This window comes from Mesoplodon mirus (assembly GCF_964341445.2).
Source record: "Mesoplodon mirus genome assembly, chromosome: 16".
Taxonomy (NCBI): Eukaryota; Metazoa; Chordata; class Mammalia; order Artiodactyla; family Ziphiidae; genus Mesoplodon; species Mesoplodon mirus.
In genome coordinates this window covers 66,222,440-66,242,520 of record NC_138992.1, presented here as the reverse complement: position 1 = coordinate 66,242,520, position 20,081 = coordinate 66,222,440, and the positions used below count along the sequence as shown (strand labels likewise).

General features: G+C 38.8%; 1 protein-coding gene across 7 annotated transcripts in view; it reads left to right on the top strand.

The window, feature by feature from the left end:
• The first annotated feature begins 1,093 nt into the window (after positions 1 to 1,093).
• CSPP1 (centrosome and spindle pole associated protein 1) overlaps positions 1,094 to 20,081 on the top strand; it is a 115,790-nt gene continuing 96,802 nt past the window's right edge. For 5 of the 7 annotated variants that reach the window (XR_014291568.1, XM_082600902.1, XM_082600900.1 and 2 more), the window contains exons 1-3: positions 1,094 to 1,261; positions 9,072 to 9,180; positions 10,624 to 10,723. Coding sequence is in view for 6 of the 7 variants with exons in the window: in XM_082600902.1 (XP_082457028.1) it covers positions 9,082 to 9,180; positions 10,624 to 10,723 (199 nt within the window). In the remaining variant the exon portion in view is untranslated. The remainder of the gene's footprint in view (positions 1,262 to 9,071; positions 9,181 to 10,623; positions 10,724 to 20,081) is intronic. The other 2 variants (XM_082600899.1, XM_082600903.1) reach the window with 2 other exon arrangements.

The window sequence follows — 20,081 nt, the reverse complement described above, 5'->3', positions numbered from 1 at the left end:
TCTTCCTCTCCCTCTTTCCCCCATTCCACACTAGATTCCAAGCTCCAAATCACAGGAACCAGGTCTCTCATTCCTTGTTTTATCTGTAACACCTACCATAGATGTTCAGTAATGTTTTGGCTGGGAAAAAAGTGGAAAAAAAGCACCACAGTTCACCTCTCCAGCTTCATCTTTCTTTAGTTACCCTGAAACTTTGCATAAGTGGTCAGCATTGCCTGAAGTGCTCTCCCCTTACTTTTCTGACTGGGAGCTCATATTAATATTTAAAAACACAGTTCAGCGATCCCTACCATGCAGTCTTTCTTGACTTCCTTCTCTCTCCAGTAATCTTCCTTCTAAATGTCTGTAGGTGCTTCTGTAACTGTTACATTGCATTGAAATAATGTATTTGTTTACTTGGAAGTATTGTTTTCACTGTAAGCTTCAGAGTGCAGGGCACTCCGCTCTGAGTGGTATCCTCTATTCCTAGAAAGGTGTGTGACATTTAGTTAAGACAAAAACATGAGAATTATGGAGTCCACACCCCCGCCTGAGGTTTTTGACATTAACTTCCATTTGAAGATAATTTGTCTTTCAAACCCTTATACAAAGTAACTTAAGATAAAGGACTCTTAGTCCCACTGTCCTGGGAAGCTAGAGGTCTCTTTTCTAGCGGTAGTATATGGCCACTAAATATTGGGTGAACTGAATATGTTGCAATTAGTAGTAAAAGCCTAGGACAAAACGTTGTCTAGACTGCTGGGAGAGCGGTGATGCCCCGGAGAGGTATGCTAACAGTTTTTCTATCACTACCAAACCTACCCTTCCCTCGCCCTACCCAGCCCCCCGCCCCCTTCCAAGCTGGGGCTTGGAAGGTTTGGAGGGGACAGAATCAATTTAGCCTGGGGACGTGTCCCCCACGGTTTAACAGTCTCCAGGCGGAGCAGGGGAACCAAGTGGCTGAGTACCCAGGTCAGGTGTAGGCGAGCCCTGCGAACTGCTGGGCGTCTTGCGGCCTCCGGGGCGGCAGGGGGCGCCCCCGGCCGCGTGGCCTTGCCCCGCGGCCGTAGTGGGGCGGGGCCGCGCTTGGCCGTTGGCGAAGGGCGGGCGGAGGGCTCGGCCTGAGAGGCGGAGCCCGGGCCAGGCAGCCTGTCACCCTATTTCTGCGCTGGACGACCGCCGCCACCTCTTCGGACCGCGAAGAACCTCGCTAGAGCCCTGTGCGTCTCCCCAACGCAAGCCCGGGAGCCCGCTTTCCTGAGTAAGAGTCCGTCGGCCGCAGGTGGGGAGCGGGCCTGGTGGGGTGTGGCCGGGGCTGGGTTCTCGGCCCTGGGGCGAGGGCAGGGCTTCGCCGTGGGCGGATGTCTCGCGGCGGCCGGGCTGGCCGAGGTCCCGGGGTAACGGGGTCGGGGTGGGGGTAGGTGTTCCCCGCCGACTGAGGTCTCGCGGCCGCCGGGCTAGGGGCAGTGCCCGAGTTACGGGGTTGGAGTCTAGCAGCAGCAGGGCCGGGGACCCGGGACCGGGTCAGGGCCTCGCTGCAACCTGGTTGGGGGTCGGTGCCCGGTTTCCGGGGACGGGGCTCACTGTGCGTGAGGATCTCGCTGTTGCAATGCCGGCCCGGGGCGGTGCCTTGGTTGTGCGGTCTGGACTCGGGTCTGGACCCCGGGGCCGCAGCTGCAGCCGCCGCCTCGGGTGCTGTTGAGACCCGGTTGCCTGACAACGCGCTGACGCTTCCTAAGGAGGCCGCCACTCACAGTGCCCAGAGACCAGTTGTGCCTCGGTTTTCGTGCCTTCCCTCCCCATCAGCCGCCCTCCGCTGCTTGGCTAAGCCTCCGAAGCACCTTTCCTTTTACTCGGTGCGGGTTAGTGGTTAACGTTTATTGAGTGCTTGTGCACCCAACGCTGCTTCTCAGTGCTTTGCTTTGCAAGTAAAATTTAATTACCACAGCCCTGTGAGGTCGGTGCTGTTATTAATCCTGTTTCCCTTCGACTCCTTGAGCTTGAACCTCTTCTTTCTAATTGCCTTGATTTTAGCATTGTTACCTGGGATTGGAATCCCTTTTTTAGTAAATGTTAGCAATGGGACTCATCTTCTGAGAGAGGCTGGCTCTCAAGATTATAGGATTAAGAAGTTTAGCTTGGAATTTTGGGAAGACTAATTTCTTTTTTTTTCTTTCTTTCTTTGTTGTGGGGAGACTAATTTCTAAAGTAAACCACTACCTAGTTTCCAAACACCTCGGGAAATGCTAGAGCCAAATAGTAACCAATATGAGTTTGTAAAAAGCCAATTATCCTCAGAGAGGTTCAACTTTATATGAAAGAATGGCTTTTCATGTTGACAAGCAAAAAGGAATCCCATGGTAACCAATAGGATGCTGCTTTCTTTTCTGCATATTTTTTCTTACTAGGAGTAAACTGACTTTCTGCTGGTTAAGTTTATGCTGAATGTTCCCTAGGGATGAAATTTTGGGTCTCCTGCAGTACAGATAACCTACTGGAAGGGAGGTAAATTGATAGGGTAAATTGAAAAAGGGTGTTTTCAGTATACTGTTTCTCAAATGAAGTTTTTACACATGTGATTTAACTATTTCAAACGTGGAGCAGATTTCAGATTATCCCTTTAATGTCATTCTCACTTAAGTTCTGATTACTTTCCAGAGTGGGAGACAGAAGTGTTTGAATAAATGTTTTGGCAATTTTGCATAACCAAAAGGTTATCTAATTTATGTTACTGTCCTTAGTCACCATTAATGATGTATTATTAACAGCTGCTAACAGACTTAGTTGTGCCTTTATATATTTGCGCTCTCTCTGTATCTTAACCCTCAACCTCCTTTCTCCCCCCTGTAACATGGTATTTACTTCTTAGCAACATTTAGAGAGTTTTGTCAAAATTTGGATGTGCCCTTGGAAGTTGCTCATGTGGATGTCATCTGCCAGGAGAAAAAGATGGAGCACCTTTCACTTGGTGGAAAGATCTCCAGATGGATGGGAAATGAGAAACATAGTTCTGGTTCAGCTCATCCCTCCCTCTCTTTCTTCTAAGGGTTTTTCACAGGCTTCCCCCTGCACCCCACAGCCATATGTAATCCCACCCTGCTATTCTGTTCTCCTATGTTAGGGTCTCTTTCCTGACAACCTCTTCTTTTATAGCTTTAGAGATTATTTTAAAAACTGCTAACCCTTTTTTCTCCAACCTGGACTCTACTGTGAATTCCAGACTTATTCAAATTGTTTTCTTGATACTGCTACTGGGTCCTATATGGGTGGGTATCAGTCCCTAACTCCCAGTCTGGCTAGACTGAGCCACTGTGACAGGGGACATAATCTTGTCCAAATTTGAGGGCAAGGATCATATTTTATACTTTTCATCGCCCTAACATCTTGAACAGTGTCCTCCTTTGGGATGGGAGTTATTTTCCATTCCTAATTCTATAGAGGGGTGGAAATTTGCATTTCACTGGAGAGGGCGAAGGATGGGAGCAACATTTCCCCTTCTCTTTGTGATTGGTGAGATTGGGAAAAGGAATTGGGCTTACTCAGTTCTTTCTGGATCCTCTGTTTATTAGATTGACTCAGGCTTTGCAGAATGAGTATGTTCTGGTTTGCTTATATTTTCATCTATATAATAAGCACGAAGGGCCTAAGTTTAAGATTTAAAGATGTTGATTTGGATTATGATAAACAAGTATCAATTATTGGTGATTTGAATCCCAATGTACTTCGGAGGCTTTTTAAAAAAAAAGTGAGTACTGATGTATACAAAGACTTTGAGTTAACCCAATAAAATGTACTTAGAATATTCCTTTCCCCTAATGAGAATTAATAAAACAGCTATGATTTATTGATTTCTAAGTGTCAAAGGTGCCATACATATTGTATCATTTTTTCTTCATAGCAACTCTAGAGTAGATACTTTCATTTTACAGATGAAGAAACTGAGGGATAGAGAAGTTAAGGAACACATTGAGGTCAATCACATAGAGTCAATTAGTGATGAAATTGGTTTCAGATCCATGTCTTTCAGTTAAACTGATTTTCTGAAAACTATTTATCATCTACATACTATGTGCACAGCTACTGGGGGGGGGACCTGGTAATAATATCTTGGAAAAAGTGTGAGTGATGTTATATTGTAGAGTGAAGAATAAAGAATCCCATTTAGGTTTCCTTAAGCTGATCTTTCTTATAACTTAATCTTTAAATTGTAAACATTTTAACTCTATTTTGTACTTAGGCTGTATCCATTCATTCAATTTCTGTGATTCATTAAGTAATTCTTGAATAATTTTGTAGTTGAAATATGTTTTATATACGTTGTCACATGTGTTTAGGAGTGAGAAGGAGAAAAATGGCCATGACAGCTAGAGGATGGCCTGTACTATCACCAAGGCCTTGGTGTTGCTAGGAACTGGCCTGACAATACTGCTTAGGCTTGGTGTTCTTCTGTTGAAGATAAGCAATTGCACAGAAAATCAACATCAGACAAAGCTGCTCTGTGTCCATGATGGGGCAAGAGAAAAACAGTACCACTCCATAGTTATGTCCAACCATAGACGAAACATGAATGTTGTCCCAGCCACAAAATGCCAGACACCTCTCCCAATTGATTATGATTGCTGCTGTTTTACCTAGTTACAGCTTCGCTGTGGGTGAGATTTACTAAGATGTCCAACCAAAGAATTACGCTCACTTCCTGACAGCATTTAATCCTGAGCAGAGTTCTGCTCCCTTAAACCCTCCCCCAAATCACCTAATACAAGCCTCAAACCTGTAAGACTTTTCTAACACCTTCTTAATAAGATACTCCAGCGTACCCCATGGTGGGCATTGACATCTCTCAATGCAATGAGTAGTAAATCCAACTAGTTTAACTATAGTAGTGTTCCTGGCATTCTTTGTCTGGAGGGCATTGCCAGGAGAAAGCTTATTAGTATCTTTGACTCTTCAATTTAGTATTAGAGATACTATATTCTAATCAGATTAGACAGCAGGGCAAAATTGGAGGTAATTAAATATGTACTTATATCTAATAAATTTCATGTTTTAGCTATGGCATGTTTTATGCTCACTACCACTGTTTAAAAATGTGTTTTATTGCTGTGATTGCCGTTATGTGAAATCAATTCTAGAATTTATAATTAATGTTAAATTATTATAGTACAGAGAAATTCAAGTATCTATAAATTCAAAGTCTGGTTAAAACTAAGAAGTGAACATGTTAAACTAATAATTGTTAACAGATGTTAGATAGCTCAGAGTGCAAGAGGCCTGTTAAACATTTTTTTTTTTTAGATTTAATGACATTTCTGTTTAAATTCTTCATGAAGTCTTATAGCAAATTATATTATTATGTATGTATTATCCCACCATTATCTTTTATTTCTTTCAGACAAAATATTTAGGGAAATTAGGGGATTTTAAGAAGTGATTTTCTTTAACTTGAAAACTCTGCTGTTGAACTGTTTTGAATTTTTACTAGGAAAAATCTTTTGTGACAAATTGCACTTTAAAAATGGCTAAAGTATATTAACTTTTCTTGGTTTGTAATATATTTTGCTAAGGCCATATTTTAAAATCATTGTTCTTTTTGGTAGTAAATAATAGAATGAAGTTCACATTATGTACTACTTAACCGATATAGGTTTCAACATATTTCTTTTAGGTAAAACTTGCTTTTCTACATTTTTGCAAATTATTATTGTCCTCCAAACATTAAATTCAGTGGATGCTTTTTTCTCTAGCTCTTGCATTTGATATTGTTTACTGCTTTTTTTCTCGTATCTTTTTTTTTTCCCTGCAAATTATTTTGACTGGGTTTTGCTTTATATCCTCTTTTTATTATTCCTTCTTTGTACTTTTTTTCCAGCTTAAATTCTTCTGTTACCCCCTCAAGTGAACATTCCCATCATTTAGTTCTGGGTCATCTTTTTTCACTGTATACCTTCATTTACCACAGCTTCAACTATTATTTTTAAAATTGTTGACTTTTAAATAAACATTTCTAATGTGGTTCTCTTGAATTTGAGTCTTGACTCTGCTGGACATTTCCATTAGCATGTCTGACTAGCTATAACTTAACACAGCTAAAGCAAACCTTTCCACACCAGCCAGCTTCTTCTGACTTATTTTTGTCCAGGATTCTGTTCACGTTTAGTTTCCAGGACTTAAAACTTTGGTCATCACTGGCTCCTTTCTTGCCACACATTGAATTAGTCAATAAGTTTTATGGGTTTTTGAAAGATGTATTTTAAAAAATTAGTTTCAATGAGGAAAGGATAGATAGTCTTTTCAAAAAATGGTGCTGAAATAATTTCCATATACAGGCCCTCCCTGGTGGCGCAGTGGTTGAGAGTCCGCCTGCCGATGCAGGGGATACGGGTTCGTGCCCCGGTCTGGGAGGATCCCATATGCCGCGGAGCGGCTGGGCCCGTGAGCCATGGCCGCTGGGCCTGCGCATCCGGAGCCTGTGCTCCGCAACGGGAGAGGCCACAACAGTGAGAGGCCCGCATACCGCAAAAAGAAAAAAAAATAAAAAAAAAAATAAAAAATAATTTCCATATACAAACAAAATTGAACCTTGATGACCCTTGCCTTACACCGTTTGCAAAAACTAACTTGAAATGGATCATAGGTATAAGATGTAAGAAATAATACATGGTAAGAGAGAAACTTATAAAACTTCTAAAAGAAAACATAGAATAGACAAAAATATTTGTGATCTCAGGTTAGGCAAAAACTTACATAGGATACAAAAAGCACAAACAATTGATTAAAAATTGATGAAAAATGGATAAATTGGACTTCATAAAATTTAAAAACTTTGCTCTTAAGAAGACATCACCACACATGTTTATAGCAGCTTTATTTATAATTGCCAAAATCTGGAGGCAGCCAAGCTAACCTTCAGTGGGGTAAAGGAATGGATAAATCGTGTTACATCCAGACAGTGCAATACTATTCAGCACTACAAAGAAATGAACTAGCAAGCCATGAAAAGACAATGAGAAACCTTAGTAGTACATGTAAGTGAAATAAGCCAATCTGAATAGGCTACATACTGTATGGTTACAACCGTATGACATTCTGGAAAAGGCAAAACTATGGAGACATTAAAAAGGTCAGTGATTGCCGGAGATTAGAGGGGAGGAAGGAGTGAAGAGGTGGAACACAGAGTACTTTCAGGGCAGTGAAACAACGCTATATGATACAGTAAAGGTGGATATGTGGCATACTTGTGTCCAGACCCATAGAATGTTTAACACCAAGAGTGAATCCTGATTTAAACTGTGGACTTAAGGTGATAATGATGTGACAATGTAGGTTCATCAGTTGTAACAAATGCACCATTCTGGTGGAGGATATTGATAATGGGGGAGACTATGCATGAGTCAGGGCAGAGGATATATGGGAAACCTGTACCATATGCTCAGTTGTGATGTGAACCTAAAACTGCTCTAAAAAATAAAGTATTAAAAAAAGACATTATTAAGAAAATTTAAAAACAAACCACAGACTTGGAGAAAATATTTACAAAACATGTTTGATGAACGACTTGTATCCAGTGTGCATAAATTTTTTTTTTACATCTCAATAAGAAAACAATTTTAAAAATAGGCAGATTTGAAGACATTGTGCCAATGGTTATATATATGGATATATGAATAATGACATAAAAAGATGCTCAACATCATAGTCATTAGAGAAATGCAAATTAAAACCACAATGAGATACTTCTATATACCCAATAGAATGGCTATCAAAATGACTGAATATACCAAGCATTAGTGAGGATATATAGAAATTACAATCCTCATACGCTGCTGGTTGGAATGAGGGGAACAGTTTGGCAGTTCCTCACAGCGTTAAACAGAGTTACAGATAACTCAGCAATTCCATTCCTAGGTATCTATCAAAGAGAATTGAAAACACACAAGAGCCTCTACACAAATGTTCATAGCAGTATTATTATTATTTTTTTAAATTAATTAATTTATTTATTTTTGGCTGCGTTGTGTCTTGGTTGTTGCGCTTGGGCTTTTCTAGTTGCAGTGAGCGGGGCCTACTCTTTGTTGCCATGCATGGGCTTCTCATTGTGGTGGCTTCTCTTGTTGTGGAGCACGGGCTTTAGGCACGCGGGCTTCACTAGTTGTGTCACGTGGGCTCAGTAGTTGTGGCTCACGGGCTCTAGAGGGCAGGCTCAGTAGTTGTGGTTCACGGGCATAGTTGTTCCGCGGCATGTGGGATCTTCCCAGACCAGGGCTCGAACCCGTGTCCCCTGCATTGGCAGGCGGATTCTTAACCACTGCACCACCAGGGAAGGCCGAGAATAATTTTTTTTTTTTTTTTTGCTGTACGTGGGCCTCTCACTGTTGTGGCCTCTCCCGTTGTGGAGCACAGGCTCCGAACGCGCAGGCTCAGTGGCCGTGGCTTACAGGCCCAGCCGCTCCGCGGCATGTGGGATCTTCCCGGACCAGGGCACGAACCATGTCCCCGGCATCAGCAGGCGGACTCTCAACCACTGCGCCACCAGGGAAGCCCCCGAGAATAATTCTTAATACACACTGAAACGTTTAGGGGTAAAGGACTAGGATATATGTAATTCACCCTCTGAATGACCTTAGAAAAAATTGTGTAAAGAGAACAAACTTGTGTGCACAATGGTAAAGCAAGTGTTGCAAAATCTTAGCAATAGGGAATGGATAAGGAGTATGCAGGTGTTCTTTATACTATTCATACTGTAACTTTTTTGTAAGTTCAAAATTGTCTCCAAATAGTAAAAGAAACTTTAAAAAAAAGTACTTTGACTTCAGGGATTTTTTTGTGTATATGTGTGGATGGTGGTGATGGTTCATTTTCTGTTTTATCTCTTTTCTGATGTTTTAAAGTAGGTTGTAGGTTTTGGGGCGAGTTGGGATTGAAAGCAGGTAGGCAAATTTCATTCAAGCTTGTTTGAAGTTCTCAATTTGATAACTGAGATTGAATACTAAATGTAGACAAAGCCTGCATGTTAATAATTAGCCTAAAGATATTCTGATATAGCTATGCTCACTGAAGGGCTTTAAAAAATTATTAAAAAAATTTTCTTTTAGTATCTGCAACATGGCTGATAATTTGGATGAATTTATTGAAGAGCGAAAAGCCAAACTGGCCAGAGACAAAGCAGAGTTGGAAAGTGATCCACCTTACATGGAAATGAAGGTAATTTAATTTTTTAATGAATCAGTATCTTAAACATTTTTGCAATCTACAAAAGTAAATTTACTAGAATAGTTTTTTTGTGTGTATTTTTCAGAATATACATTTGTTACAATGTTTCTGAAAGCACTGTCTGAAAAAGCTTTCCTACGTTTGATAGTTATTGAGACCGTGCTGGACTCTGAGAATATAGCACCAATCTAGACAGAGGTGGCACTTTCATGGGCTCAGTGTATGTAATAAGATATAGAATGTAGATTAATCTATGCCATATGGTCCGTCCTAATTAGAGTGACTGTATATATGGGCTTGCGCAAGACAGTCCTGCTTTGCTTGTTGTCCCAGTGTGTCGTCTGGTTTAAGCATTTGTCCTGGACAAAGTTATCCTGATTGAAATGATAGAAAATATGGACACCCTAATTATATAGCAATTTTACCCATATAGCTCATATTTATCATGGGCTAACTATGGATGAGGCATAGTCTTTAGAGGTTACATTGATACTTTGCATGAATCTATGAGATAAGTAGTTGTTATTGTTATTTTCCAAATGAGTAAACTGAGGCATGGTGACGTTAAGTAATGAGACTTAGGTGACAGAGTTAGTAGAACTAGGCTTTGATCCCTGGCAGCCTGAATCCAGCGCTTGTTTTCTTCACCATCACACTAGTTTGCTTTCTTTCCGTAATATCTGCCTTGTACAGGGAGCTGTGCCAAGGACTTCACAGGTATTACATCATTTAATCATAAAATCCCAGTGAAGAAGGCTGAATTTTTGTTGTTTTACAGATCCAGAAGATGAGGCTTAAAGGGGTTAAGTAATTTGTCCAGGTACACACAGTAGTGGATTCAAGATTGGAACCTTTATGTGTCCAGCTCCACAGTTTATGCTCTTAACCACTCTCCAGTACTTAGGACTAACTGACAGTGTACAGCTTTATTATAATTTCTAATATTATAGTAGATAGGTAATAATCTTTAAGTCTTAGGTCAAGTATCACCCTCTCAATCAGGCCTTGCATTCCCTCCCTCATCATTTCTGGGACTCCTCACACTGTTCTGTTTCTTTCTATTGTTCCTCTGTATCACTCGCTACATATAACATAATCTAATTACGTATTACGTTTATTGTTTGTCGCCACAGTAGTTTATAAGCTCTGTGATGGCAGAGATTCTTTTGTATTTTTTTCACTCATATGTTTTTGATGTCCAGGACAGTGCCTGTTTCAGGAACTCAGTGAGTATTTGTTGATAAGTCAGTGAGCTAAATAATAGAACATTGCAATATTAAATACCTTTGGTTAACTCCTCAAACCTTACATTTAAATTTCTTCTATGGTGTACCATGTAATTCCATCAAGTTGTTTAATAAAAGTACTGAGATTAATTGTAAATTTTGTGGTTTTTTTTCCCCTCTGATTTTGTAAATATTATGTCTCTTTCAGGGAACAGCATCAGAGAAGCTTTCTGAAAACAGTAAAATATTAATCTCCATGGCTAAGGAAAACATACCACCAAACAGTCAACAGACCAAGGGTTCCTTAGGTATGTCATTAGCTGTGCTAAACTGACTTTAAGGTATTCTTATCAGGCTGTCATGAAAGAGCTTTGTCTTGTCAGAAAAAAAGGTAAATTTGGAATCCTAGTAAATAACTCTTTCCTTTCTGGAATCTTACATGTGACAGTATGGTCTACATATGAAATATAATGTATACTGAGAACCTTCTTCCCATTTTAACTGTTATTGTCTTGGTTATGATTTATAGAAATCATAGCAATAAGTATGTATCAAAATTGAAATTTTTTTTTTTTTTTTTGTGGTACGCGGGCCTCTCACTGTTGTGGCCTCTCCCGTTGCGGAGCACAGGCTCTGGACGTGCAGGCCCAGCGGCCATGGCTCACGGGCCCAGCCACTCCGCGGCATGTGGGATCTTCCCAGACCAGGTCACAAACCCGTGTCCCCTGCATCGGCAGGTGGACCCTCAACCACTGCGCCACCAGGGAAGCCTAAAATTGAAAATTTTGAATGGAATTTGTGTGTATGTGAGAGAGAAAGTGTGTTAATTGTGGAATAAACGTGGTGGACTTGTTTTTATTTAAAAGTCAAAGACATATGCTTAAAGGATACAAAATACTATTGATGACTATATTAGAATTGTAAATAAGTTAATATTTAGCTATATTGAGTCTTTGGTTATGGTTTGGTATGAAAATATTTGGGAAACTTTACCTCATTTTGGCTTGTTGGTAGGTGTACATTTTTTTTTTAAAGAAAATGTATGAATATTTTAAAAGTGTATCTTGTGAATTACTGATGATGACTGAAACTTTCACATAAAGGAAGTCACATATGAGTTGCATTTGGTTAAAGCATTGTTCTCATGTGGATGATTTTTCATGGCCATGGGTGTACTCCTAAATTGTTAGCTGCTTTTCATTTGTATTCCACTGGGAATACAAGGGGATGTTGGCCAAGAGACTGAGTAGATAGTGGGCTCTCTGTCTCTACTAGAAAAACAGCTCAAAGTGAATGCCATACTTTTAATATCTCATATATAGATAATGCTTTCCATTCTGAGTCTGTTACAAATTATTGGCCAATATACAGGTTTAGTGAACTTAAGCATTATATTTTGGTTAAGTGCCTTAATCTCTAAGGCACTCAGTTTCTTTATCTGTAACATAAAAAAGTTGGATTATCTTCTAGCCCTAAATTTTTATGGATTGAAAAATTTAATTATTCCAACAGGTAATGTTTTTAAAAGTTTGATAGTACGTTCTCTCAAGCACTAAGGTCAGACAGAATGACTGAAATTCTGGAGTTACAGTTTGCTTTGGACTGCGGCTCTCATGCCTTTGCAACCCGGCACAAGTTATTTAAGCTCCTTGTTTCGTCATCTTAAGAATTGCATCTATCTTAAAAGGTTATTGTGGCAATAATTGAATACATATGAAAAGATGACTGGCACATAATTGGTGGATAATAAATTTTAATTTCCTGACTTCTTTCACATTTTTTTAAACTAGGTTTTTGATTTTTAAGAATTATATTAAAAATTATTCTTTGACTATTACGTTCACAAATGATGGAGAGTTTAAAGTCCAACTTACAGTCAGTGACTTCTCCCTCTTCCTTAATTGGTATCCCTCAGGGCTCTGTCCTAGGCCTCCTTTTCATTTCATATACTTCCTGAATGACTCATTCACTCACAGGGCTTTATTTATCATCAGTGCGTTCATTACTTCTAAATCTCTATCCCTAGTTCCCATTGCTCTTATGAACTCCAGACCCATATATCTAATATTTTAACATCTGTCCTTGGATGTTGTGAGCTCAGGATCAACATGTGCAAAATGAACTTTACTCCTCTCAAACTTTTACTGAGCTGGCTGCGTGGTCATCCTCGACTCCTCTCTTCCTTTTTGTATCCCATAGCAAATAATTACGTAGTTCAGCTGATTCTAACACCTGAACCTCAAATAAGTTTACTGTTCTCTAATTCCACAGAGGTTATTTTATGTAGGCCTCCACTGTCTTTCACTGACATTTTTTTCTAGTGTTCTTTTTGTTTTACAGTCTAGCCTCCTCTACTAAGTCTCTGCACTGCCTGTTGATATCCTTCCAAAAACCAAATCTGATCATGTTAGTCCCTGCTTCAAACCCTTCAATGGCTTCTTATTTCCTGTATGATAATTTTACTCTTTTATTACTTTTACCAGATTATGTTGGCTGTTCCTGCCTTGTGCTCCTGTGACATTGGCTCTCCCCTTGAAGGATAGTTTTGAACTTGTTCAGCTCTCTGTTTTACCGCAGTGGCACACCAGCTTCCCTGCCATTGTCTATTCATTGCTTAACACAGTGTCTGGCATTTCAGTGCTTAGAGAAGATATTTTGAATGAATGAATGAAGGTCCCCATTGCAAAAATAAACAGTTCTGTTAGGTGTGTAGAATTTAATTTTTATGGATTGTTTCTTTTATTGCCAACCGAAGTAATAATTATTTTTGGTGCACATTGAATCTTACTAAAGAATAATATATAATTTGACTAATTTTGCACCTTATTAGCCTTCAGTTACTGATTTCTTGTGTGAATAATTGTGGCCTTAAGATTAGGCCAAATACTTAATTTTTGACATTAGGAAAAATGTAAAATAATTGGGCAACAGAGAGTTTTCCTTAAGTGGTCTCATCTAGGAATTATAAAACAAGCTGTTCTAAAAAACAAACTGGTCTAAAATTACATATTGAATTAAAGCTCTGTGACACCGTACTTTGAATGAATAATTAAGCCTAGTAGCTATCGGTAATATATAAACTGGCAATGTTTGTTTTAGCCAATGAAGACAGTCTATTAATAGCTCAATGTACAGCTGCCACATCAGTGGTACAGCTGTCATGTACCACTACATTTTTATGATTTTGTAAATTCATTTCTGTTAGATGATGATATTCATGGATAATGCTTATCCACTGCGGCTCCTTCTTCCAACATTTATATAACACCTCTCACAAAAGGATTTGAGGAGCATTACAATGACTTCTGACACCAACTACCCAGATTTAGACCAGACTTCACAGATTAAGACTTCTACAAGTCTTAATCTACAAGACTTCTCTTACTTCAGATACCATCTGCAAGTTTGGGGCCCAAAGGCCACCCTCACTTCTTATTTATTTATTTATTTATTTAATTTTTTGGCTGGATTGGGTCTTAGTTGCCGTGCGCAGGATCTTACTTGTGTGGCACATGGGATCTTTTGTTACGGTGTGTGGGCTTCTCTCTAGTTGTGGCGTGCTGGCTCCAGAGCGTGCAGGCTCAGTAGTTGTGGTGTGTGGGCTCTCTAGTTGTGGCACATGGGCTCTGTAGTTGTGGCACATGGGCTCCAGAGCGTGAGCTCAGTAGGTTGCAGTGCGCGGGCTTAGTTGCCCCGCAGCCTGTGCGATCTTAGTTCCCCGTCCAGGGATCGAACTCGCATCCCCTGCATTGGAAGGCAGATTCTTTTTTTTTTTTTTTTTTTTTTTTTTTTCTGTACGCGGGCCTCTCACTGTTGTGGCCTCTCCCGTTGCGGAGCACAGGCTCCGGACGCACAGGCTCAGCGGCCATGGCTCACGGGCCCAGCCGCTCCGCGGCATATGGGATCCTCCCAGACCGGGGCACGAACCCGTATCCCCTGCATCGGCAGGCGGACTCTCAACCACTGCGCCACCAGGGAGGCCCAGGAAGGCAGATTCTTAACCACTGGACCACCAGGGAAGTCCCCATCCTCACTTTTGACCAGCTGTTTCCACCACCTCCTCAAGTTTGATAACTCACTAGAATGACTCTCAGAGCTCAGGAAAGTGCTATACTTATTATTACAGTTTTATTATAGCAAAAGGATACAAATCAGCCAGCCAAAGGGGGAGATACATAGGGCCTGGACTGGCAGCGTCCAAATATGAAGCTTCTGTCAGCCTCAGGGATGTGTCACCCTCCTAGCACATCAGTATGTGACAGTATAGAGTGTTGCCAACCACGGTGTTCACCTGAGCTTTGGTGTCCAGAATTTTTACTGGAGTTTCATTGTGTAGGCATGAATGATTGAATCATTGTCCATATGTCTCAGTCTCCAGACCTTCTACTTTCCTGAGGTCAGCCTGATGTCACATGGGTCAGAGGTCCAACCCTCCAATTACATATTTGATCTTTTTGATGTGACCAGTCCCCATCTGTATCATCTCTTTGGCGTAAACTATCTAGGGGCTCGTGAGTCACCTTATTAGTATCAACTAAGAGGTATGTTCTGGGGACCTATCATGAGTAACAAAGACACTCTCATCACTCAGAAAGTTCCAGGAATTTAGAAGTTACCTCCCAGAAACCAGAGACAGAGGCTAGCCAGATTCTTTATTATATACAGCATGTACGTGGTTTAGTCCATATAAGCTGATGAAATGGTGTCCTTGATAAGGAGTTTGTTAGAATAACTGAAATTTAATGAAATTATGAAAGAATCAGCTGAAAATGATCTGTAAAAGCAAATGATATCTTCCATCTCTCTAAATCATTTCTAGGCATAATATTTGTGGTTCTTTTATTTAAAAAATTCTTAGACTTCTCTTACTTAGCTCATTTTCATGTTTAATAACAATTACTGGGCCTCCCTGGTGGCGCAGTGGTTGAGAGTCCGCCTGCCAATGCAGGGGATACGGGTTCGTGCCCCGGTCTGGGAGGATCCCATATGCCGCGGAGCGGCTGGGCCCGTGAGCCATGGCCGCTGGGCCTGCGCATCCGGAGCCTGTGCTCCGCAACGGGAGAGGCCACAACAGTGAGAGGCCCGCATACCGCGAAAAAAAAAAAAAAAAAAAAAAAAAAAACAAAAAAAACAATTACTGAAGAGAAATGCTTATATTAATCTTTTAAGTTTAGTTCAGTCATACCTCAGTTAAAGATCATCTCCTAATCCTTTCTCTTCGTTAGAGAACTTGAACATTTTCCTTTAGACTGGTTGAGCATTATTCCTTTGATTTTGATGTTTTATATCCTGGAAGACATTTTTAATAGATGAAATAATGCAGTTAATACTTCCAACATTTTTTCATACATGAATATATTTTGACCCAACATCATAGATTTTCTGCAGTGCTTTTGAAATGTAGTTCCTGGCTCAGTGACAAGGATGAGAGCATTGCTGTATTTGGGGGTTTTTCCCTTGTATTTTCTATTAAAGAAATAAAGGAAAACATGCACATGGTAAAAAATTACAAAGAACAGAGAAGTATATAGCCTGAGAATTGGTGATCCTCCCAACCTTGTCCTCTAGTCTCTCTTGTTAAGCAGTTTCTTGTGTACAGTTTCATGACTATACTGTGCACACATGTATATAGCCCTCTCTTCTTTTTGTATATGGTAGCATAGGTCGTGTTGTGCGTTTGAAGATACCACTTTTGTGACGTATAGTATAGGGATGTGACCATGACCTCTTGGTTAAAAAGCAGCTTAATGCATCTGTTGAGAGACCTGGAGCAGCTACTGTCTGCTGCTAAGGTTTCCAGTACAGGCTGGCTGTTGGCTACTGTCTGGAACTTAGCTTGTAAATCGTTTCCTACACCTATAGAAAGAGTGGCTCATTGTGCCTATACTGTTTGTACAAACCACATGGTTTATGCAGAATACCTGCTTTCTGTCTGCAGAGTCTGGAATTTTGGTCCGTACTAGGCAGAGGGTGCCTAGGTGACCAGCTCCCATTAAAAATCTTGGGCACTGAGTAATGAGCTTCCCTGGTAAACAATACTTCACATGTGTTGTCACAACTTGTTGCGGCAGGAATTAAGCGTGTCCTGTGTGATTCCACTGGGGAAGAACTCTTGGAAGTTTGCACCTAGTTTCCTCTGGACTTTGCCCCATGTACCTTTTCCCTTTGTTAATTTTGCTCTATAATCTTTCATGGTAATAAGCCATAACTGTGAGTATAATGACTTCTGTGTCCTATGAGTCCTATCAAATCACCAAGCCTGGGGATGGCTTTGAAGACTACCAACACAGTCCTTTTTAGTCTTTTTTTTTTTTTTTTTTTTCCGGCTCCTTTTTAGCTTCCTCACCTCTAAACTTTGGACTTCAGAATCCATCTTTAACGTTTGTATTCCCTAGGTATTTTTTAATCCATCCACCGTTTCTAGGCAATATCTCTCACTCATATCAAAATGCCATTGATCAACCCTCCAGGCTCCAGAATGCACTAGATTTATTTTAGCTTTCATGCTCTGAAGTCATGTTTTGTAAATATGCAAGCAAAAAATGACAAATTATCTAAGTAAGAAAAAAGATTTTATTCTTGTTACTAGAAATTATTTGGTATGATTTTTAAAAATTCATTTTAAATACAATTATGCTCATGGAGACTTGAAAAAGAAAGAATTATAAGGAAGGAAAATTACATTGTTGTAATTTAAAAATAATACCAGAAAAAGATTAAAAAAATAGTATCAGAAAAGAAGCAACAGCAGAATTTCCCATTGCAGAGTCACTCTAGAGTTTAGACTAAGCTAAAAAATTACAGTTAATATAAAGATTTTGGAAAACAAAAGGAAATTGTTGTTTTTACCAACTTTTAGTTGTACTTTTAATTGTCATTCCTTGTAGCATATCTAGTCTTAGGTTTCTCTTATTATAAACTAAATCCCAGACATTCTACCTCTTTGCTTCAGTTTGTACAAGTCAAATGGATCCTTTGTAATAATGTCTGTATAGCTGAAGTTTGAGTACAATGTTCTCCTCAAAGTAGCTGCATCTGTTAAGTCACCTGCTTAGGGAAAGGCTTATTATTATTTCCTATATTTTGTCCTTTGATTATTTTTACTTAATACTTTATTGTGGTAATATCATAATGAAAAGAAGAAACTGTTTCATGGTAATTTGTAAAGTATTATGAGTGCTATGTTAGAAGGTAAATTAATTTTAAAAAGATTATACACTGTAGTTTTAAATATTTAACCCACAGCCACTATGGAAACCAAATACTTCTAATCGCTGTAGTTCTGAAACATAATGTTAACTTAGAGTCACTGATGTTGTTCTTGGTGAAGTGGCATCACTTCAAATGACCCTAAGATGACACTAATGCTTTACTTGCCACTAGAACCGTGAGAAGACAACTGCTCTGAAAAGGTAAGTCTCACCATATTTCTCAGCTCATTAAGTCAGTTAGGATGCCATTGTTAATGCTTAGTTTAAAGTGAACAGAATATTTAAATTGTTCCATACAGTTCTTAATTTTATTTCTATGACCTACGTCTAATACCATAAAATATTGGTACCAGATGACAAAAATAAGAATTAAAAAGTTAGTATTTTCTGTTGCCTAAGCCTTCAATTAGTAAAATTATAAATAATTCCGAAGGCATTATGTATTCTTACTGTGTTTTAAGACAATTATTACAAATACTATTTGAATCAATAGTAAAAAGCAAATACTCATGATAAATAAAATTGAACTTTGTATGAATGATAATTGTAGGTGAAAATGAACCAGATTTTTCTTTCTTTTCTTCTTCATAAACCCACCAAGCAGAGCTGAAAATCAGCAGTAAAAGCCACCTTAAATACATGACTTAAAAAGCTGTAAATTACTTGTTCCGCTGAGTAGGAAAGCTGAGCATGTTGCAGGGTGCATCACCATTGTAGCATTGTTTTCTTTTCCCCTTTGACACAATAGAGCATCCACTGTGATCCTGTATAATGAGAGATACGTAACTCTGGTTACTAGTTATTACGCTTACTTTTTCTATACAATCAGACCACTAGAAGCAGAAATGAAATAGTAAGAATAGTGTTCTTTCTCTTTATTCTTCCTCTTACTCAGGCATGCATTCATATATTCTTTTACACGTTTATTCAGTGAACATTTTTTGAGTCCAAGTTGTGTGCCAGGAATTATAAAATTGAATAAACATGGACCTTGCCTTCATTGATTTTATAGTTTAATTTCATATATGATACTCCATTCTGAATGTGAGAATCAAACCATTTTTCTCTTTAGGCTTGAATTCTGTATCTTTAAAAAGAAGGTTTTTAAATTTCCTTTGTGAGGAAAGAATGCCTTTCTAGGATGATTTAAAGTTCCAAGCATATGGAATGCTTTAGATTCTTTTGGAAGAGAGTTGGGAGCATGAGTGAGAGGTGTCTCTAAGGAATCCTCTGTTATACCCCCTGTCATCAGGAGTTAAGCAGGCCAAAAGTGTTTATGAAGAGAATTCGGGTGTTTATGGTAGAAAGGGGAATTTAGTATTGCATAAAACAGACATCCATTTATATTTATACTACTTTGGCATTTTTGCCCCTGAAATATTTTAGTGATATAATAAAGCAGTGATATGACACAGTCATGATAAGTTTCCATCATTTAGCTGCATTGTGAGGAATAAGGCACAAAAAATGGTAATATCCTTATTGGTTTATTACCTACAGTCAGTTGTTTCATCTGTTTTTCTTGTAGCTGACTCTTTAAGGAAACTTTTTATTTTGTTCAGAAATAATATTTTATGCTATAGTATTGCATAGTAGGACTAAAAAAAGCGAGAGGGGCTTCACAAATCGAAATACTCATCTGATATCTGTGCTTCTTGATATAACATTTTACTATTAAAAATAATGAAAAGTATGTAATTTGATTTTAACAGTTTTATTGAGATATAATTTACATAACATAAACTTTACCCATTTAAACTGTACAATTCAGTTGTTTTCAGTGTATTTACAAGTGGTGCAGCCATCACTGTTGTCATCACCCCAAAATATAATTTGATTTTCAAACTCTTGAATAAGGAAACCCTACTCAAAATGGAAGTTTTTCTTAAACAACTAAGATTCTTTTACAGAGTTTCTGTTGGCATTATGAAAAAACTTTGGAAATGGATAATGGTGGTGGTTGCACAGCATTTTAAATGTACTTAATGCCAGTGAATTGTATGCTTGAAAATGGTTAAAATGGTAAATCTTATATCATGTACGTTTTATCACAATAAAAGTTAATATCCATTTATGTGAAATCAGAATTGGTGGCTTAACTTTAAAAGTTTTTGGAAATTTCAGCCTAAGCAATGCAAGGCTCTAACAATTTTTTTCAAACATGTTGTATTCAGTACCCCGTGATAAACCATAATGGAAAGGAATATGAAAAAGTATATATATGTATAACCAAATCACTTTGCTGTGCAGCAGAAATTAACACGACATTGTAAATCAACTATACTTCAGTAAACTTTTAAAAATTATAACACGGATATTCTTATAAGTTAAAAAATCACATTATTAATTTTCACAGACTGAAAAACAGACGTTGAAGTTGTAGGTATTTTAAAAGAAATTTCAATAGAATTAAATGAAGAAGTAAAGGTAATTGGCTTTTCTTTAATTTTGTTTG